The 19,077-nt window shown below is 36.2% G+C and overlaps 1 protein-coding gene across 2 annotated transcripts; it reads left to right on the top strand.

Annotated features, from left to right (window-relative positions):
- Positions 1-2,006: 2,006 nt before the first annotated feature.
- On the top strand, positions 2,007-19,013 carry LOC109063568 (calcium-binding protein 2-like). Of its 2 annotated transcripts, XM_042761857.1 has the most exons (8): positions 2,007-2,141; positions 6,498-6,533; positions 6,617-6,809; positions 9,638-9,668; positions 10,199-10,342; positions 10,897-11,006; positions 11,170-11,317; positions 18,508-19,013. In XM_042761857.1, exons 2-8 carry the CDS (start codon positions 6,499-6,501, stop codon positions 18,534-18,536), a joined length of 690 nt encoding a protein of 229 aa, XP_042617791.1. In that variant the 5' UTR covers positions 2,007-2,141; position 6,498; the 3' UTR covers positions 18,537-19,013. The 2 variants fall into 2 exon arrangements, with proteins under 2 accessions (XP_042617791.1, XP_042617790.1); XM_042761856.1 differs by lacking the exon at positions 2,007-2,141 and having other exon boundaries at positions 6,480-6,533.
- Positions 19,014-19,077: the final 64 nt, after the last annotated feature.

Here is a 19,077-nt window from a genome sequence, read left to right as displayed (position 1 = left end):
TTATGATGTATTTTAACAGAAGTAAATAAGCTGTTGAAAATGGTTGGCATTGTGTAAGCATGCATAATACTGAAATAATGTGAACCCATGACCTTTTCTAGAGTCTTGGATACATTAAAAACCATCTGGCATAAATATGCAGAGGGGAATTATGCATATGTACAGTAGGCTACAGTACATTACTTTGCATGCAATCACATATTTTGTAAACATTCTCCTAGCCCTTTCCTAGCCTTGGAGCTAAAGAAACCCACAGAAGAGGTTTTTGTGTTCTTTTGTTTTGCTGCAAGCATGAATTTGAGATTTAATTATGCTACTTTTCATTATAAAGCTTTATTATGGACTTTAAATTTACCCCGGCTGTATTACTATCCATTTTTTTTATCTTAATTTAAATGATTAATGATTATTTTCGAGACATAGTCTGGTAACAAGATGAGACTCTGCCCTAGGGTTAAGCTCTCTGGTTTAATTAAAAGTCCATGAAATGATGTGGCCGAACAGTTCCTAAATACATGATCCAAATCTTTGTCTTTATGACAGCCGTTCATTAGGAGCTTATTATCTGCAAAAGTTTGAGCTTATTTATGTCACAGTTTGGAGCTGTAATTACATTCATGAACCTTGCATTTAGCTGTCACTGCAGTGTTCAGAGTTCGTTCACACTTCATGAACAAAGTTAGAATCAATCTCTCAGACAAACTTGCCTGATCTCCGGCTGACTGGGTCAAATGGTGAATCAGTACACAGACACAGTGCGAAAGGGAGACCAGGGCTAGCCATCACACTTTTTACTCAAGATCAATTTCTGTATAGACGCATACATTAAAGTCTTGGCTACAAAAAGGCTATTGATCATTTCCACTGTCATTGGCCAGGAAAAAGAAAACAGTTCATTTAACACCATTGATCTTTTGTGACAACGTGCCCCAATAGCTGGCAATGTTGTTACACTAGATGCAGTAAACTTTCACAATGGAACCAGTCCATTATAGGCTTCTAAACAGTAAAACATTTATGAAAAACAAATTTCGTAACACCTAACATTTAGACAAATCACCACTTTAGAATTACAAGGTTCTATCTGCATTCTGGGCAGTTTTGAGATATTGAGCTTCAAAGTTTTTGCATTCCGTATACTTTGTAGATAGAAGCTTTTTTTATTATTAAAATCCCTTAGTTTTCAACTTACAAAACATCACATAATGTACATAAGATGTCACAAAATAAGAATATGTGAATAACAGACAGAACATTATAATTCCAAGGTGACAAAATAACCTTACTAAAAATAATAATAAGAAAAAACAAGAGACAGTTTGAAAAATACTGTTGTTATTGTTAACTAAAACTATTCAATTCAGTTTTCATGAATTAAAATAAAGCAGAAATAAAATAAAAAACTAAAATAATAACTGAAACAAGTATAAGAAAAAAAAATAAAAATAACAAAAAAAAAAAAATGTAAAATTAAAATAAAATAAATGAAGTCTAAACAGAAATATATAAAAAAAATAACAAAAGCACATTAAAAATGATTAAAACTTAAACTAAAAATTAAATGAAAACTGAAAATGAAAAGCTAAATCAAAATATGAATAAATATTATAATAATAAAATTTATGTAAAAATAATACTAGTACTAGCTAAAGAAAACAAATTTTAATACATGCAAAAAATTGTCAGCATATCTTTTTCCATTACTTGCCCTCATTAAATTAACTTCACCAATTTTTAAAAAAAATAAGTTATGCGAGATTCATCTCTTTTAGATTTTTTAAGTCAGTTTAATATAATGTAAATTGAAATGATACAGCCAATTTGATTATACTTAAACATTTAAGGCAGCAACTGAACTTTTTACGTTATGCAATCATAGATAAATGCAGAGTAATGTGTCTGTTCCAGACAGTCACATTCACAGGAACACTTGCACGGCTTAAACACATCATCAACACGCTCATCTCACATGCTAATCCAAACATATTTAGACAGATTATCACCTACTCAGATTATCAAAGGAGGGTAAAGGGTCACTTTCTAGAGTCAATCCACACATTCTCTCAGAGGAGGAGGAATTGATTTTAAAAGACTGACACAAGTGGTTCTGGATTGTACGTTTTTCTCTCCTCATTCTGAAGGTAAGCTGAAAAAAACAGTGTTTTAAGATTTTAGAGGCATGTTCTATAAATTCTCTACTCGCAAAAAAGCTCTTTTGTGGTTGCAAATGGGCCCAATTGACTTCAAACATCAACAACAAAGCATGTTCAACAGTAGCATATCAGGCACATGGTGACAGCCAAAGCGGCAATCTTTTTCAAAGGCTTTGCTATATTTGTACAGAAACTGAGAGGCAGAGAGGCAGTCAGACCGTAATTACTGAAGCATATGCAGAAAATAATTGCAGTACATGAATAACAGACATAGAGAAGTGATGAGCCTTTGAATCCAGTTAATCAGATGTAAAGTTTGTCTAGATGTAAACAGCAGCTGATAGTGGATTGTCAGGGGCTGCCAGGCCGAGCAAGATAAAGCCCATCACTGCGTGGCCGTATTGGCAAAGGAGGGGGCCGGCCTCATTTCAGCGGCATGACACAAAATCGGTAATGGGGATCGATCATGCCAGTTTGAGCGTTCCATGGGTATTGTTCTGTGGCTTGTTTTCAGATGTAACCCAAGAAAGTTCTTGCAATCTGTGACTGATCTGATGCCAAAGGCCTTGTGATGGATCTCACGAGAAGATCACAAAACAAGACAGAAAACAGGGGGCTTTAAATAGCTATTTTAAACTGTACATCCTTAGCACACAAGCACACAAACATATACTATTTAAAAGTTCAAAATAAATTTGAAAACTGTCCATTGCAGAAAGAACACATTAAGTTAATCAAAAATGACAGTAATAATATTTCACAATTTTACTGTTTTTACAAAAAAAATAAAAAATAAGCCTTGGTGTGCATCAGAGACTTCTTATTAAAGACCACAAACTTTTGAATGGTACTGTCAGGGCTGGACTAATGCACGGGGGACCCAGCTGAAATACTGTTCCCCCGGGAATGTGATTTCCGTTGAGGGGCAATAATCTGGTCCTGGGTACTGTATGCTTTTTTTCTTTCTTTGCATTCACTTCTAATGTGAAGTGAAGTGAAGTGACGTGACATACAGCCAAGTATGGTGACCAATACTCAGAATTCTCTGCATTTCTCTGCATTTAATACTCTGCATTTAACCCATCCAAAGTGCACACACACAGCAGTGAACACACACCCAGAGCAGTGGGCAGCCATTTATGCTGTGGCGCCCGGGGAGCAGTTGGGGGTTCGGTGCCTTGCTCAAGGACACCTCAGTGGTGGCATTGCTGGCCCGAGACTCGAACCCACCACCTTAGGGTTAGGAGTCAAACTCTCTAACCACTAGGCCACGACTTCCTCCAGTGTTTATTAAGCCATTTCCTAAAGGTTTTACTATCCTTGTGGGACATTTGGTCCCCATAATGTAAACAAAACCTGACCACTCTAGTAAAAAAGCAATATATTTAAAATACATTTATTTCATACTAAGTATAGTTCAAATCTATTAACATATGTTCTGAACTATCTCTTGAGATTTACCGGTTTAGATATACTACTTGTGCAAAATGCACATTTCTTAATATTAAGCCTAAAATGTGTTTTAATGTCACTATTGATGAGGATTGTATGATCTTTGAATACTATCTGTCTTTAAATGCAAGATGTGTATCTAAAGTATACTTGGGATCATTCCACTTAAGCACAATCAAATATACTTTAGTATATCTTTAGATGGACTTCAGCAATACTTCCACACAATTAATGTGCATTAAGTACAAAATGAGTTGTTTCAATTTTGACTTTAAGTATACCAGTTTAGTATACTAAAAGTATAATTGGATGGTATTTTTAAATATGCAAATATATTTATAGTATACTTAGCATAAAATAAATGTACTTCAAACACATTTTAGCATATTTATTTTTCACTAGGACACACACAGCACTCCATACCAAACCATTTGAAAGCCTGTATCTGATGCCCTTGGCTAGGACAGATATCTCAATGTGATTGAATTTTTCAGGGTGCTAAAGAGTTCTATCTCTGAAGCAGGTCAATGTTCGATCTAATCTGCATCTGTCAGATGCAGTCATTTTTGGAAGGCCAGCTCTGAAAGGTGGCTGCCATAAAAATAAAAAATAAAAACTTTACTTCATAAACTTTGCAAAAAAAAAAAAAAAACCTAGGTGGAGGAATGTCACCGTTTTCAGCATTCCAGCAAACCAATCATCTCATATGTAATTTTAGAAGTAATTACTTTCTGTATATCACAATTCACATCAAAAAGGTTCGGTATCATATCATAATTAGGGGGGAAATGGAGCAGCCTTGCCTTCTTTGCCTCAGCACAGCTTTTACTCTCTTAGACGATTCTATCAGTTTGTTCCATAATTATCCCCACACTCCTCTGTTAAATTATTCCAATTAGAGGAATTAGGAGATGAAATTGCTTGTGTCAACGTGCTGATTGACAGCAATTGGTCACTTAGTTTAATAACTCTTGTAGATTAGTCAGGCAGGTTTTTCCTCTCGGTGAGAGTCACTAGTGTGCTGAAATAAATTCACCAAATTACCCAGAGCAGACGGAGCCCACGTACTGTCTTTTAGTATGTTTCATCTCATTTGAAATATGAATAATCAGTTTGCTGTGACTATGTGCCATGAAGACTCAAACGTAATTAGAAATTTTCTGAAGTAAGCATTTGTATTAACAACATTTTCTTCAGATTTAATTTGAGTCAACATACTGATTTATCAAAGCCACCCTTTTCAATTCACCACAAATATGATAAGAATCAACCCAGTTTCCAAATGTAAAAAAAAAATGTTATCTCTTTTAAAAGACATAATAAATAAATATGTGGACATGAGATAATGATTTAAATTTAATTATTGTATATTTTATCTTACAATTGCAACGATACATACATAAAACAGTGCCAGTTTCCTTTACATGTCTTTATTAAAGCTATGAACCAAACCCACCAGCTAACACATTACACAACATTACAAACTTTAATTTAAAGCAAAAAGGCATTTAAAAAAAAAAAAAAAAACAACGATTAAAGAAAGGAAAGAACTACAATCCCATAAAGCATTGTGAATGGAAATTGAATTAAAAAGAAATAAAAAATGTATATATTAATATATAGGCCTACATTTAAAAATCTATATATTTATTGATTATGCATAGATACAACATATTTTGACATTTATTGAAATATATACATAAACACAAATATGCATAAACACAAATATTTAAGTAGTCTGACAGCATAAGAAGACTGACTTGTCATTCGCAGTGCTTCATGGGAATAGGTGAGAATTTAAGAGCTTGCAATTCTTGGATTTGAATGGAGACTTCTTTGCAGAATACTGGGTAATGTAGTTTTTCATTAGTAAATCCATTGTTGAACAAGATTTTTAAAAAATCATCTAAATGGAAAACATGCAAGATGATAGCTCCAACAAATGCATATACCAACTTTGTAGCTCTTAAAAGATTTACAAATCAAATTTACAAAGATTTTACAAATTACAAAAGTTCAATTCCCCTATGGAGAAAATTATTTTATTTTTTACTTCTGGACCCTTATTGTTGCCCTCTATACAGTATATGTGGATTTGATATTTTGGTATTTTCTTTTCTATTTGAGTTTTTTTTTTTTTTTTTTTTTTTTTTTTTTTTAATCCCAAACCAATGAATGGAGCACAACAGATTTATACAGAATCAAAATACCGAGGCATTAAGAAATAAATGTTTTTATGTGAATGATTTGCCTCTTTTTGAACTAATGTGTGTTTCTTGTGAGGAGCCATTGACAATTTTGGTTCTAATGACTTGTTTGATGGGCAGAGGACAGACAGAGGTTCACTTCTTTGCTTGGGCATATTAAACTGTTGATTATAATTTATGGGCTGTCTGTGCGCCTGTCGGCCTCCATTGTAATCTAATTCAGTGCTAGGAGGAACGGTCTGTCCTCTTGGATCTGCCGCTAGTGTGCGTTTGATTATGCCGCGTGTCCTTCTCTACAAACAGAAACCTTTCTACAAAGGGAAAACAATAGCATCAAACTGTTGCCATCTGAAAATATTCATTGTAATTCCAGCCTATGACTTTTCTGACTATTATAATGCCAGGAAGTGACCCAGTAGGCATTTTCTCCATTGGAATCAGGCCTCTGCCCAACCACTGAAATCTAGGGTAAAACAGGTTGCAGGAACTTGGCCAAAAAACTCCTGTTATGTTTTATACATGTCAACTTCAATGGACTGGGCATGGTTGCATGAATGTTTCATGAAAAATTATGTAACTACAATGTCAATGTGGATGAACTGGCATACGAAATGAGAAAGAATAACATGAGTAAACTTCTCTGAACATCTAAAATCTTCCCTTTCTCCCTCTCATTATCTACTAGCATGTCTCAGAGGAGTAAAACTTCTTCAAAAGAAAGGTATGGGTGGCTCTAAATCAATACTTGCATCGATTGAGATGAAGTGCGGTGTGGTCACTACAGCTCTTCTGTTCCTTTAACAGCTCCTCTGGTCCTCCATCCACATCAGATGCTCATCCTCCACGCTCTGCTCTTCGTAGCTCCTCAAAAGACTCAAAAAACTCAGGTCACAGGGGCTCATCTGACAGTCAAGGACGGCGCGGCAGTAGATCTTTCAGCCAGAACTCAGCTATCGCTGCAGCATATACACAGTACCTCAACGCTCTCTTTGGACAGGTGAACTACAGTAGATCTCTAGATGAATTTTTTTTTTTGAGAGAGAGATCCTCATTTAAATTATTACATTAATTTTGAACAGATGATAACTAATAAAACTAATATAAAAGTCACTTTCAATGCTATTTTTCAGTGTACCTTGGAGCAACATTTAAATTATGGCAATCACCCTTACATGTAATATTACAGTATTTTTGTATTATAAATGAGATGTTTTTAGAATATTTTATTTTTTGTTTAAGTTTTAGTAATTGTTTATTTTTTTAAATATTTCTATTGAGCTTTTTATTTTTTTTACTTTTAAATTTAGTCATTTTAAAAACTTAAAAATATTCATTTAAATTCTTGCCAAGTCAACATCTCTAATTTTTTTTTTTTTAGTTTCATCTTATATTTATAACATCATAATTTATATTAAATTATAATATTAAAATATCACATCTAGTATTTTATTTTTTTAAATTGTCGTATTTTTCATAGTTTTAGTTTCCAATAACAAGACTAATTCTGCATTATTGTATTTACAATCTGATACATTCCTGGACCACAGTATCACCACCTTACTGAAAAATAAATAAATAAATACATAAATACATAAATACATAAACAAACCACTCTAACCACTCTAAGCAGCTCTTAGCTGGCTTAGAGAGATGAAGATGAACTAAAACCAGCAAACTAGCTCAGACTAGTTTGAGATGTTTTTAGACAGGTGACCCATTTATAGGTGCCTAATGTTAGCCTGTTTGTTTGACTTATTTTGCATTGAGAAAATATTGTCGCCTGTCAACACACTACCTTCCTTCTCAATCAGGTCAGTAACAAGTGCCAAGTCAAAAAATTATTTTGGTACACTGAAGCTCAGACCTAAGCTAGCATCTTGCTTCTGCTTTTAAAACCAACGATATGAATCTGTCACGAGTTACTGAATCATAGTCATTTAAACTCAGAGGTGCTTGATTATATTTTCAAGAGTACGTCTGGAGATCAGAGAGAGCCAGTGAGCAAGTGAAAGCCAGAAGATGGAGATGCTGTTGAATGGAAAGAGAGAGATAATGGATAGAGTCTAAGAGACTAACAAGACAAACCAATGTATGCACAGCCTAAAGCTTGAAGGCTACTGCTAGACAGAACTGGAGGGATGAATGAAATAAAAACAGATAGACAAGGTACCCCATTACCATAAATCCAAGGGTAAATAGCCTGAAGCAACTTACCAAGTTGCATAACCGCTACCTCTGCCAGAGAAGTCTATGAGTAATGCATTATTTTTAATAATAAATATGTGTTTTTGGGAATTTGGAGGTCAAAGGTCCAATGAATGCAGTGAATGAAACATTTGAAGGACAGCAATGCCCTTGGAAACCAGCTTTACAAATCAATTAATAAAAGTTTCAATATACATACCCATGCCACATTGGATTAACACTGCACTTACGAGGTTATCTAGTTGGCTATGTGCAGGAACAGTGTCGTTAGGTGAAATTAAAGTTGCCGAGTGTCATTTGTTTTGATGCTAAAATACTTCATATGTAGAAAGTAAGCAATTTAAAGATTATTTTTGGTGCTATAAAAAAATTAAGATGATTTGATTAAAAATCCAGACCAGTCTGACAAAGAAACACTGGCTCAACCAATAGCATGTGGTTTGGGGTAGGAAAGATAACAAAATAACAAATTTTAAATACTAAACTGATAAATATTAAATAAAATTTCAATACAGTTAAGAAGGCAAAGACTGCAGGAGGTCCGAGCAGCATGTAAGACAGGGCAAACTCACCATTTTAAGAAGTGAACCAGTCAGATTTATTTTAAACTACAGTATAGCTACTTTACATGCTAGGTTAATTTGGACATATGCAATATTTTTATTTTATTTTTTTAACTATGAGAACAAAAACATTGAATTTGTAAGATAGGAGAACATTCAGAAAACCTGCTTGAGATTTAATTTCATGAAGCTACTGGCTCCAAAAAAAAATTCAATAAATTATTTTAATGTCAAAGACTACTATGTAAAATCTGTTAGACTATACAGTGAAGCTACAGGCCAAGTTTGCTTTTAAAAAAAAAGTTACATGAAAAAAAAAATCAAATAAAGAGTTTACTAATAATCACATGCAACTTAAAAAATTTATAAACGTGCATGCATTTGCATGTTTATGCCCGAGTGCATATGCATCTGTTTCTGAAAGTGCTAGCAGATACTGTACATACTGTATGTTTGTTTATGATTAAGTTAAACATTTTTAATTCAACTTTATTTGTATTGCATATGTGTATTTGTATAATTTTAACATATTAAAGCATGCATATGTGCATGAATCTAAATAAAACTGTATGCAAGGATATATTTCTGAAATGCAGCAATAATAATAATATCGTTTTTAAACCGTTTCTTTCCTAAACGTTCTTTCTCTTTTTCCATTAATACACATTGCCCCTTAACCATATACACATTTTATGTTTGCAGAACTAGTTTTTTTTTCTTTTCTTGAATCTCCCTGCCGTTCTTTGTCTGTGTAAGTGTTGAAGTGAGGCATGGTAGGGCACGTTATGGTGTAATCCAATTATACAATCCCCCCCACCCCACTCTATGCATCACTGTGGCACTGAGCAGCTTTGATAAGCATGCTAACATCAACCTCAGTTATTAGTGATTAAAAATGGGCGATGTCTCTAAGGACGTTCAGCTCTCATGCTGTAATAATTTCCATATTTAGCTGTTTTTTGTGACACCATTTTTTTCCCTCATTGTCATTTTGTTCTCTCATCTCTCTGTCATTCTACCTCTCTCTGACTCTCTCTCTCCCATTTACTTTCATCAGGACAGAGATTTACTGCCAGAGGAACTAGATGGTATGTACAGAACATGCATATTTAATATCCGAGACAGGCACATACAATTGCTACAACATATTCAGCATAAGATAAATAACTGACAACATTCAAGAACACCTGACACAAATAAATGTGATTAAAAATTGATTGGTATTGTCATGAATGGTAAATGGCATACAGCTGATGAAGACGTAAGCAGCATTAATAATACCAGAGCAGTGAGTCAGCCTGTGCTGATGGTCCTATATCAGCATGGTCCTATAGATTATATAACTGGTACAGTATGTGGCATAATGTAAATGTCCTAATGTAAGTTTAAAACCATGATCTGTGTGATTTTGTAATTTCATTAACATTTAAATAAACATGTAAATTAAACAAGAGTAGCACATTATAATTAACAACAGAACACAATAAAAAAAAAATTAATCCAAAATCCATATATATGTGTGTGTCCATTCATAACACCTAAGATGAATACGGTATACTGCAAATTGAAGAAAAGTTGGCAGTGTGGTTAAATGTGATTACATTTCTTTTCCTTTCAGAACTTCATGTAGCATTTAAAGAGTTTGACTATGACCAGGACGGGTATTTGCACTACAAAGATGTTGCAGACTGCATGAGAACCATGGGATACATGCCAACAGAGATGGAACTGATTGAGATCATTCAGCAGATAAAAATGAAATGTGAGTGTGTGTGTGTGTGTGTGTGTGTGTGTGTGTGTGTGTGTGTGCGTGTGTGTGTGTGTGTGTGTGTGTGTGTGTGTGTGTGTTTCTATTTATACTCTAACCTTCTGACCTACACTTCAGTTTAAAGGTTTGAGATCAGTAAGACCTTTTTAAAAGTTTTAATTTTATTCAGCAAGAATGCATTTAACTGATCAAAAGTGATAGAAAAGACATTTAAATGGTTACAAAAGACTTCAATTTCAAATAAATGCTGTTCTTTTGAACTTTGCATTCATCAAAGAATCCTGAAAAAATCTGTAGCAGTGTTAATATTAAACAGCACTGCAAATCAGCATATTAGAATGATTCTGAAGGATCATGTGACACTGAACACTGAAGTATTGGCTACTTAAAATTCAAAATCTATTAAAGTCTAATAAAATATAACTGTTTTTACTGTAAAAATAAAAATAAAATAAAAAATTCTCACCAATCCCAAACTTTTGAACAGTAGCGTATGTCAGTTTAAAAGTAAAGATAAATGTGTCTATTTTGTGTGTACGATATAATAGGGGGAGGTCATGTGGACTTTGATGATTTCTGTGAATTAATGGGGCCCAGGATGCTGGCTGAAACTGCTCATATGGTGGGTCTAAGGGAGCTGCACTGCGCTTTCAAACAGGTGAGTATACTCTCTAAAGTTCCCCTCAAATGGAGCACACTTTAAAGTGTACATTAAATAGAGAACAAAACCCCAGAAACATCAAAACGTTGTTACATTGCATCTTTTTCCAACCCTTAAATAATATTTAGTAAAACTCTGCATTCCTCTGTGCCTCTCTTAGTTTGACTATGACGGTGATGGACGGATCACCTTTGAGGAGCTGAAGGAGTCCACAAAGACGCTACTTGGGGAGAAACTAAAGAAGGGAGAATTGGAAGAAATTCTGACAGACATCGATCGCAACGGAGACGGGAACGTGGACTTTGATGGTAAAGAAGTCAGCATGCTTTTGAATGTACTGCTCTGTTGAGCTGACTAGATCGTAGCTAAAGTTCACACGACTCACTGAGCAGTAAACAAACAAAAAGCTGGAACTTGTATTGTAAAACAAACACAAAACAATAACCATTTAACTTGTTCACAACAAGTCACTTAAGACAATAACAAAACTCTATGGTGCTATCTAGTGGCAAGCTGATAAAACAGCAGCAGCCCTCTTTTCACTTGAAGTAATGGCTCATGGGACCTGCTTTTCTGAGAATATATGGGTAATTTGTGTAGCCTGGAGGGTTAAAAAGAGGTTTAAAATGGAGGGTGTCCCCATTTGAACAAACTGAGACCAGCAATCTTGTACTAAAAATGGACTGACTAAATTTTTTATATTCAACCAAATTCACATGTCCCTCATAATGACATATTCATTATTGGGCCTCACTTTTAAAACCAGGTTAACTTTGCTCTAGGGGTAACTGCTATACTGGTGTAACCCTGAGCTGTCCATATATCCCAATAAGGAATTATATTCTGGACAATATTCAAAAGGAATTGCGAATTGTATTTGCAATTGCTTTTTTTAATTTGTGGACGCATACATTATGACATAAACCAAACGCAATTGCAAATCGTGCATTTGTGTTTCCATTTTCTTTTCCGTGTATGTAACATGTCTGCCAAAATTTAAATGGAAAGCAAAGTCCATTTGCTATTGCATTTCCAATGTCTTACTTGTTAAGATTCTGTCATTTTGGAATAGCAATAGAAAAAAAACACAATTGCTATTTCACTTCTTCGCGTACTGCTTTTGCACTTGCATTTCCAATGCCTAGACACAGTCAGTCTGGAGGGTGGTGTTTATTGATGTAATCAGAAAGTATACCACGACCACTACTGGTGGAAAACAAAACATCATTATTCATTTCTACGAGGAAAATGGGGAATTTGGCAATTTTTGCAATAAAAACATGCTTATTTATTTTATTTTATTTTTTAATAAATAAAGCAGTGACTGCAGTCAGTACTGGAACATATACTGGATGCAGAGTGGTAAAGAGTCATATAATGGGGTGCTTGGGAAACATTGCACTGGATTCAAAAATGTATGGAATGAATATCATCATCACACAGTGAATTATCTTGATGAAATAAAATCAGAGAATCAGTAGAAACTTGACATGATGCGAATGGGGTGTGTCTATGTGACTGTGCTCACAATCCAAATGATAAAAAGAAAGAAAGAAAGTGACTTTTAATCACAGCTCATGTTCAATTCGTCGGAGGATGCTCTGAATTCTGATACATTTCAGCATTTTATTCAGAAATATATTTTTTACATTTATTCATAAACTATATATGTATCTTTTTGGCTGCTTTTACACTTGGCATTAACATGTGATCATCAGTCAATAAGGACACAGCGCATTTACACTTGGCAACATCAAGTGACTTCTCTATCTGGTAACCAGTTGGATCTCTCTTTCCCATGCAATATTTAAATAAGTCTTTTGGCAGTTCGGGAGATAGGGGGCGGGATTTTGTGTGACCTCGATCTGAGAAAAGCAGACACGATGACTGGATTGAATTTACATTACACTGAGATCTGATCACAATGCCTCCTCGACTAACTCTGGATCAGGACATGCTAATCGGATAACATCTGATCAGAAGTGCGTTTACACTTGTCTTTTCAATGTGTATGTGAACAACATCCGGATACAGGTCACATGTTAATGACAAGTATAAATGCAGCCCCTGACGAAATAAATTATCAGACATAATTTTCGGTTGGACACAGGACAAGAAGTGCAGTGCCATGCCGCGTCTAGGACAACTCGAAGGTTTCACACACTGGAAGCACTGTGTTTAGTTCAAGACCTAACGTAACCTTGTTTCCCTAAGAGGAGGGAACTAGACACTGCATCATCAAAGATTTCGCTTTCACGTTATCCCCTCCTTCCTTGAATTTACTGAAGCCTTATGAAATCTTGCGGGCAAGAATTCGCCCGCCAATGGCATTCAAGCATGCAAAATAGAGGCAGGCTTCCCCGCACTATAAGGTGGCACTGAATCTTTAGAATGAAGCAGAGTGCAGCTGACAAAGACTCTAAGCTATGTAACATGGCAGCGTACGCAGTGTCTTGTTCCCTCCTCTCAGGGTTACGTTAGGAAACCGGAGATGTCCCCTCTAAAGTCAGTCTCTCGAGACTGCGTCATCGAAGATTTGGGGTTCGATTAAAATCCCGGTGTGTTGATAGCGATTGTCCAGATCGGCTGCAAGCAAAGCCGTTGACCTCAGCTAAAAGTACTTGGAAGTAGTACTTAGTACACACAATGGAAGACTTCATAAGTTCGGTGTCATAGCAGCTATAAGAGCAAGTTGCACAAGCATTAGACAGATTGCATTAACAGCAGTCATTCAGAACCACAGACACGTGAATAGGCAATGGCACTATTGCCCTTCTAAATGAGTAGAAGGGAGAGAGCAATGTTTGACATCCACAGTGTGAGCACCGCATGGTCACAGTGTGCTGGTGGCCAAATAATGCATGTGGCAGCAACACAGACACTATTGCATAATGTTGCATCCGGTGGCAAACCTGACCGTGCTGTAAAGTTAATGGTGGCAGTCATGCTCACAACTAGTACTGATGTCCACTGCAGTGGCAATGCCGGTGCTATCATGAACATAATGCTCACAGGGTTAACACAGTGCAGATGAACACGGAGGCAGCAGTAGCACTGGTTCTAATCCCCAGTCAATATTTACATGACTTAATGGAACACTGCCAACTCTGTGGGGCTGCAACAGTTTACACTCTTAAAAATAAGAAAAGAGATGGTTCTTTAAAGAACCTTTGTTTGAATGGTTCTTTGTGGAACCAAAAATGGTTCTTCTGAGGAACCTTTTAAGCTCCTTTATTTTTAAGAGTGTAAGACGAATGCTGAAAATTGAGTTCAGCTAACTTGATGCCTGCAAGGACAATGAATGTGTTGCAAGGAATATTCAGGCTATAATAACACGTATAGGCTATAGTAACACTCACAGGTGCCTCATAGCCCACCTGGAAAAGATTTTTCCGCAAAGGTTACTATTTGTGTGGGAGAAATCAACAAAATGATAATAGATTCCTGTCTGTGCTTTTACTCCATGAATGTGTACAACAGCAATGAGCATAGGGTGAATCCACGAGGGTGACCATTCACGCAGAAAGCTAGCAGTGTCTGCACCTTTAACAACAGACTGTGAATGGCTAAATGACCTAGTTGTACAACACTTAACTGCTGTAATAGTCCACATGACCTATTTGACACCACCCACAATCTCAGTACAAGTTGTAGACATAATCCTCTTGCAAAGGCAAACTCGCAATGCGAGAGAGGAAACATTCAAATCACAGAACTGACCAGAGTGCCCAGCACGAGTTGATCATGTAAAAGGGCGAGAGGTGATCAGCCTTCTTGTGCCACTCAAAATTCTTTTTGATAGGACATTCTGCCGGGCGACTATAAATATGATGGCGTCATGCCATTACAGCAGTATAACAAGCTTAAAACAAGCAGGGCATACAGTCTCTGTCCAAGTACTCTTGCAAAAAGTCAAGGCGACTAAATGGGGCTATATGACCATAAAGAAGATCTAACTCAGATCAGATATGACACACTGATATAATCCAGTCCCCTGGCCAATCAATCCAGTGCAAGGGTCTGTCTCAATGCACTCACTTGAATGCACGTTTCAATAGATATGTTATGACTTAATGCACTGTATAGCAGAATGATCCAGACACAGAGGCCATTACAGTTCCTGTCACCCGCAATGAGCAAGGGATGTGAGAACAGACATCAGAGAGCTGATGGTCTTGCTTTCTTTGCCTTATGAGTGTGAGCAAAACACTCTGCCAAAGCCGCAGCCATTAGCCTGAGTGCTTCTTGGGAACTCTTAAAGGCAGAAATTTCTCGGCTCGTAATGAATGGAAGTATGAGTTGCAAGCTGTGAGCACCCCTGTGTAATTCGAGCTCGCATCACAACAAAGCCCAGTTGCACTCTCTGGGTGGTTGAGAAGCAGAAGTCTGTGATGGTTTAATACACTCCCTGAATGGACTATGATCAGTCAATCATCCAGATTCATCCGGTGCGCGAGCTCTACTCATTTAGAAGGGATAGAGCCACGTTCAAACATTTAATGAATGTACACATTCGAGCAACGCTGGACTAATGAAATGCAGAGAGTGGTAATAATAAGCAACAAGCGTATTGGTGCATACAACATTAAACCAGCCAATGAATCTCTATCAGGCTGTCGACTCTATGAAGCAACATCAGAAACCATTGTGATGCTCTGAACATAGAGGTAGACATTCTCCAGATGCATTGAAATAACAGTCCTCTGGCCAGCCTGCGAGAGGATCTGTTTCAGCGTGAGCAGTCCGGGGGACCGTTCTGATAATGTACTCTCTGGGGTCCACGGAAGAGCATGTCATGCCTCTGCACAATCCGACATGGACAGAAGCATTTTATGCTTTTATTTAGAACTTTATCTTACCAGAGAAAAGATGGCAGTTCAAAACATCTCCGGTTACCTAACGTAACCTTGTTTCACTGAGAGAACGGAACTAGACACTGTATTTCCAATACAGAAGAACTTTCTGTATTCTGTCATACAGCTGTCACGCCACACAACAAAACAGCCGCACAGCCAGTGCTTATACAGAAGGCGATGAACATTGGCAGCGTGCACAGTAGCTAACATACGCAGCACTACACACCCACATAAACAACAGCTGCACTGGTGCTTATCAAAAAGGCGATGAACGGCAGCCACGCCAGTATGCTTTATGGATAGTGTAAGCAATACTTCACACCCATATGAGAAAACAGCAGCAAAACCGGTGTTTCAACACAGAAGGCAATGGAAGCGTGTGGCTGGAGCATTTTATATAGGACAGACCGCTACTTTGAGACGGAGAGCTGCTTATATTGCATGAGCGAATGAGTGTCTGGAATGGTCTGTACTCTATCACTGCTCTGAGGAGGGGAGCTGCATATGATGAGAGTAACCATGCGTTCACACCACTGCCGGCGAGAGTGTCAAAGTGGCCGGATGTCATTAATTTTCAATGTGAGCCAGCATTGAGCCCTGGCGAGCAGCGGCGCGGCATGGCGTGGTGCGTCTTGGACGGTGTGGGCGTCAAGGAGAGTTAAAGTCAGGTCAGCTTTATGGTAATGAGCTATGATGTGGTTGGGCAGCAACCAATCGGAATGTAGAAGTCCTCCGCTTGAGAGGATTCCAGAGATTCCTGTAAACTTTGATTCTGACCACATTAGTTTCCAAGCATTTTCATGCTAGAACGCTTGTTCATTAGCACAAATGAAATTCATTTGATCAAAACAACACTAATTAGACCAATTGCATTAGGCTATACTTCAACCCAGGACAGTTTGTAATGTAGGCTGAGCACAAATTAATGTTAATGTTAATTAAAGACCAAGGTTAGTAAACGTAATTTAATTTTTTTTTATTATTATACCTTTATTTAACCAGGAGGTCCCATTGAGATTCAGAATCTCTTTTACAAGAGAGACCTGGCCAAGGTAGCAGCCAAATCACAACAAATGCATACATAACAAACACTAAAGTACATTTTAACAATAAAAGAAGTACAAAATATTAAAAATAAAAATATAAAACACAATGAGACTCTTAAGAAAAACAAGAACATGTCTCCATCACAACACTCTTGCCCTTGAGCAAGGCACCGAACCCCCAACTGCTCCCGGGTGCCGCAGCATAAATAGCTGCCCACTGCTCCGGGTGTGTGTTCACTGCTGTGTGTGTGCACTTTGGATGGGTTTAATGCAGAGCACGATTTCTGAGTATAGGTTACCATACTTGGCTGTATGTCACCTCATTTTCACTTACACGGAAAAGAAATTGGAAACACAAATGCACGATTTGCAATTGTGTTTGGATTATGTCAAAACATATATTTTTCCACAAATAGAAAACGCAATTGCAAATACAATTTGCAATTCCTTTTTGAATATTGTCTGTAACATCGCTCCATATCCCTAACCCTTTCCCTTTCCTTTTCCTTTTCAAATACACAAAAACCCTTACAAAATGTACTATGTAATCACAGTTGCAAGGATAGTTATTTAGATATTTACCATAGTTAGTGCCCCAAATTAACAAAGTTTTATACTGTATATATACATAATATCACTAAAACTCCTACAAGGGACATTCACCTCAACAGTTAGGGTTGCCACCTGTCCCTTATTTTAAAGTAAAATAATGCGTCCCGAATAACATCAATACGGGACGCGATTTGTCCCACATTTTACAAAGGCCAACAAACTGAATCAACAAATAAGTATTTTGAACCGTTTATAATGCTAATTGCAATTATAATTACATTAATATCATAAGAAGTTAGAGAAGCTCATCTTAGCATCTTTGTTTCCATGGCGATGATGGAGTCTCCAGAACCGATGATGAATGATGGACGCGCAGTTCGCACAAAAACATTTGCTCGCGGTGGAATGTCTGACTTAAACATAAAGTTCACCCAAAAATGAGGTTTAGAACAACCTGGGTAAATTATGACAGAATTTAAATTTTTGGGTGAACCATACCTTTAAAGCGACAGACACATCTGTGCTTCTAAAGGCATAACCCTATCGTTTTATTAAAATTTGGATAGTCTGTTAGAGCTTGATGGACATAATTATTATATTTTTTGACATTATTAGACAGTTGAATTAATAGATTATAATTAATGTTAGACCCTACTTATTAATTTATAATTTATATTAATCATATACATAATAAGCATGTCATATACATTTTGACATTTTTAAAAAGTTAAAAAAAAAGATAAATTATTTAGATTTAATGTAGTCCTAATTTAAGCAAATTAATAAAAAATAAAAATAAAATACAAATTAATCTCATCCAGGTAACAGCTGAAGAACTGTCAAAAAAAAAAAAAAAAATCTAATAAGAATCAAAACTTTACATTCACAACAGTTTTCACGCGAATACCGTGAAGTGACACGATCTCAGGGAAAAGCCTCACACCTTCGCGTTCACGAGAACAGGTGTAGTCGAAGTAAACTAGTCGACTAAATAACGACACTTAAACTTACATGAACTGACAGTTTTGTCTCTGTTTCTTTCAGAGTTTGTCATGATGCTGTCTCTCCGATAGCGGGATGTTTGACGTTTTTCATACCTGAGAGCTTAATCACGGATCATCACACCTGTCAATCAAGTTCTTAATACGTATAAGTATATTTGTATTCAATAAAGGTCTGAAATTCTGTGAGAATATTCTGGTTGTTCGATGCAGGGGTGGTGGATGATCTAATCAGTAGCTCTGCGAGTTATGAAACGAGCTGCTGCAACCTAGTGGAGGATATAGGTAACGATAATAATAATAATAATAATGATAATAATAATAAATGTTATTTGTTGAATATTTTGAAATAATAATAATAAAAATGTTATGTTAATTATTATGTAATAATAGTAATAATCATAAAAAGTTAGGCTCCAACATCCCTGTGACCATGCATAGGTCAAATTGTTTATTTACATTTAGTCATTTTGCAGACGCTTTTATCCAATAGTTTATGTAATAGTTTGTAATTATTGTCAGTAAAAAGAAGAAGATGAATAATAATAATAATACAAGTAATAATAAATAGATAAATTAGACTCCAGCATCCTGCAACCCATCATAAGACAAT

The sequence above is a fragment of the Cyprinus carpio genome, chromosome A8, assembly GCF_018340385.1.
Source record: "Cyprinus carpio isolate SPL01 chromosome A8, ASM1834038v1, whole genome shotgun sequence".
Lineage (NCBI taxonomy): Eukaryota > Metazoa > Chordata > Actinopteri > Cypriniformes > Cyprinidae > Cyprinus > Cyprinus carpio.
The sequence above is the reverse complement of the archived record's forward strand: the minus strand, read 5'-3'. Positions and strand labels throughout refer to the sequence as shown.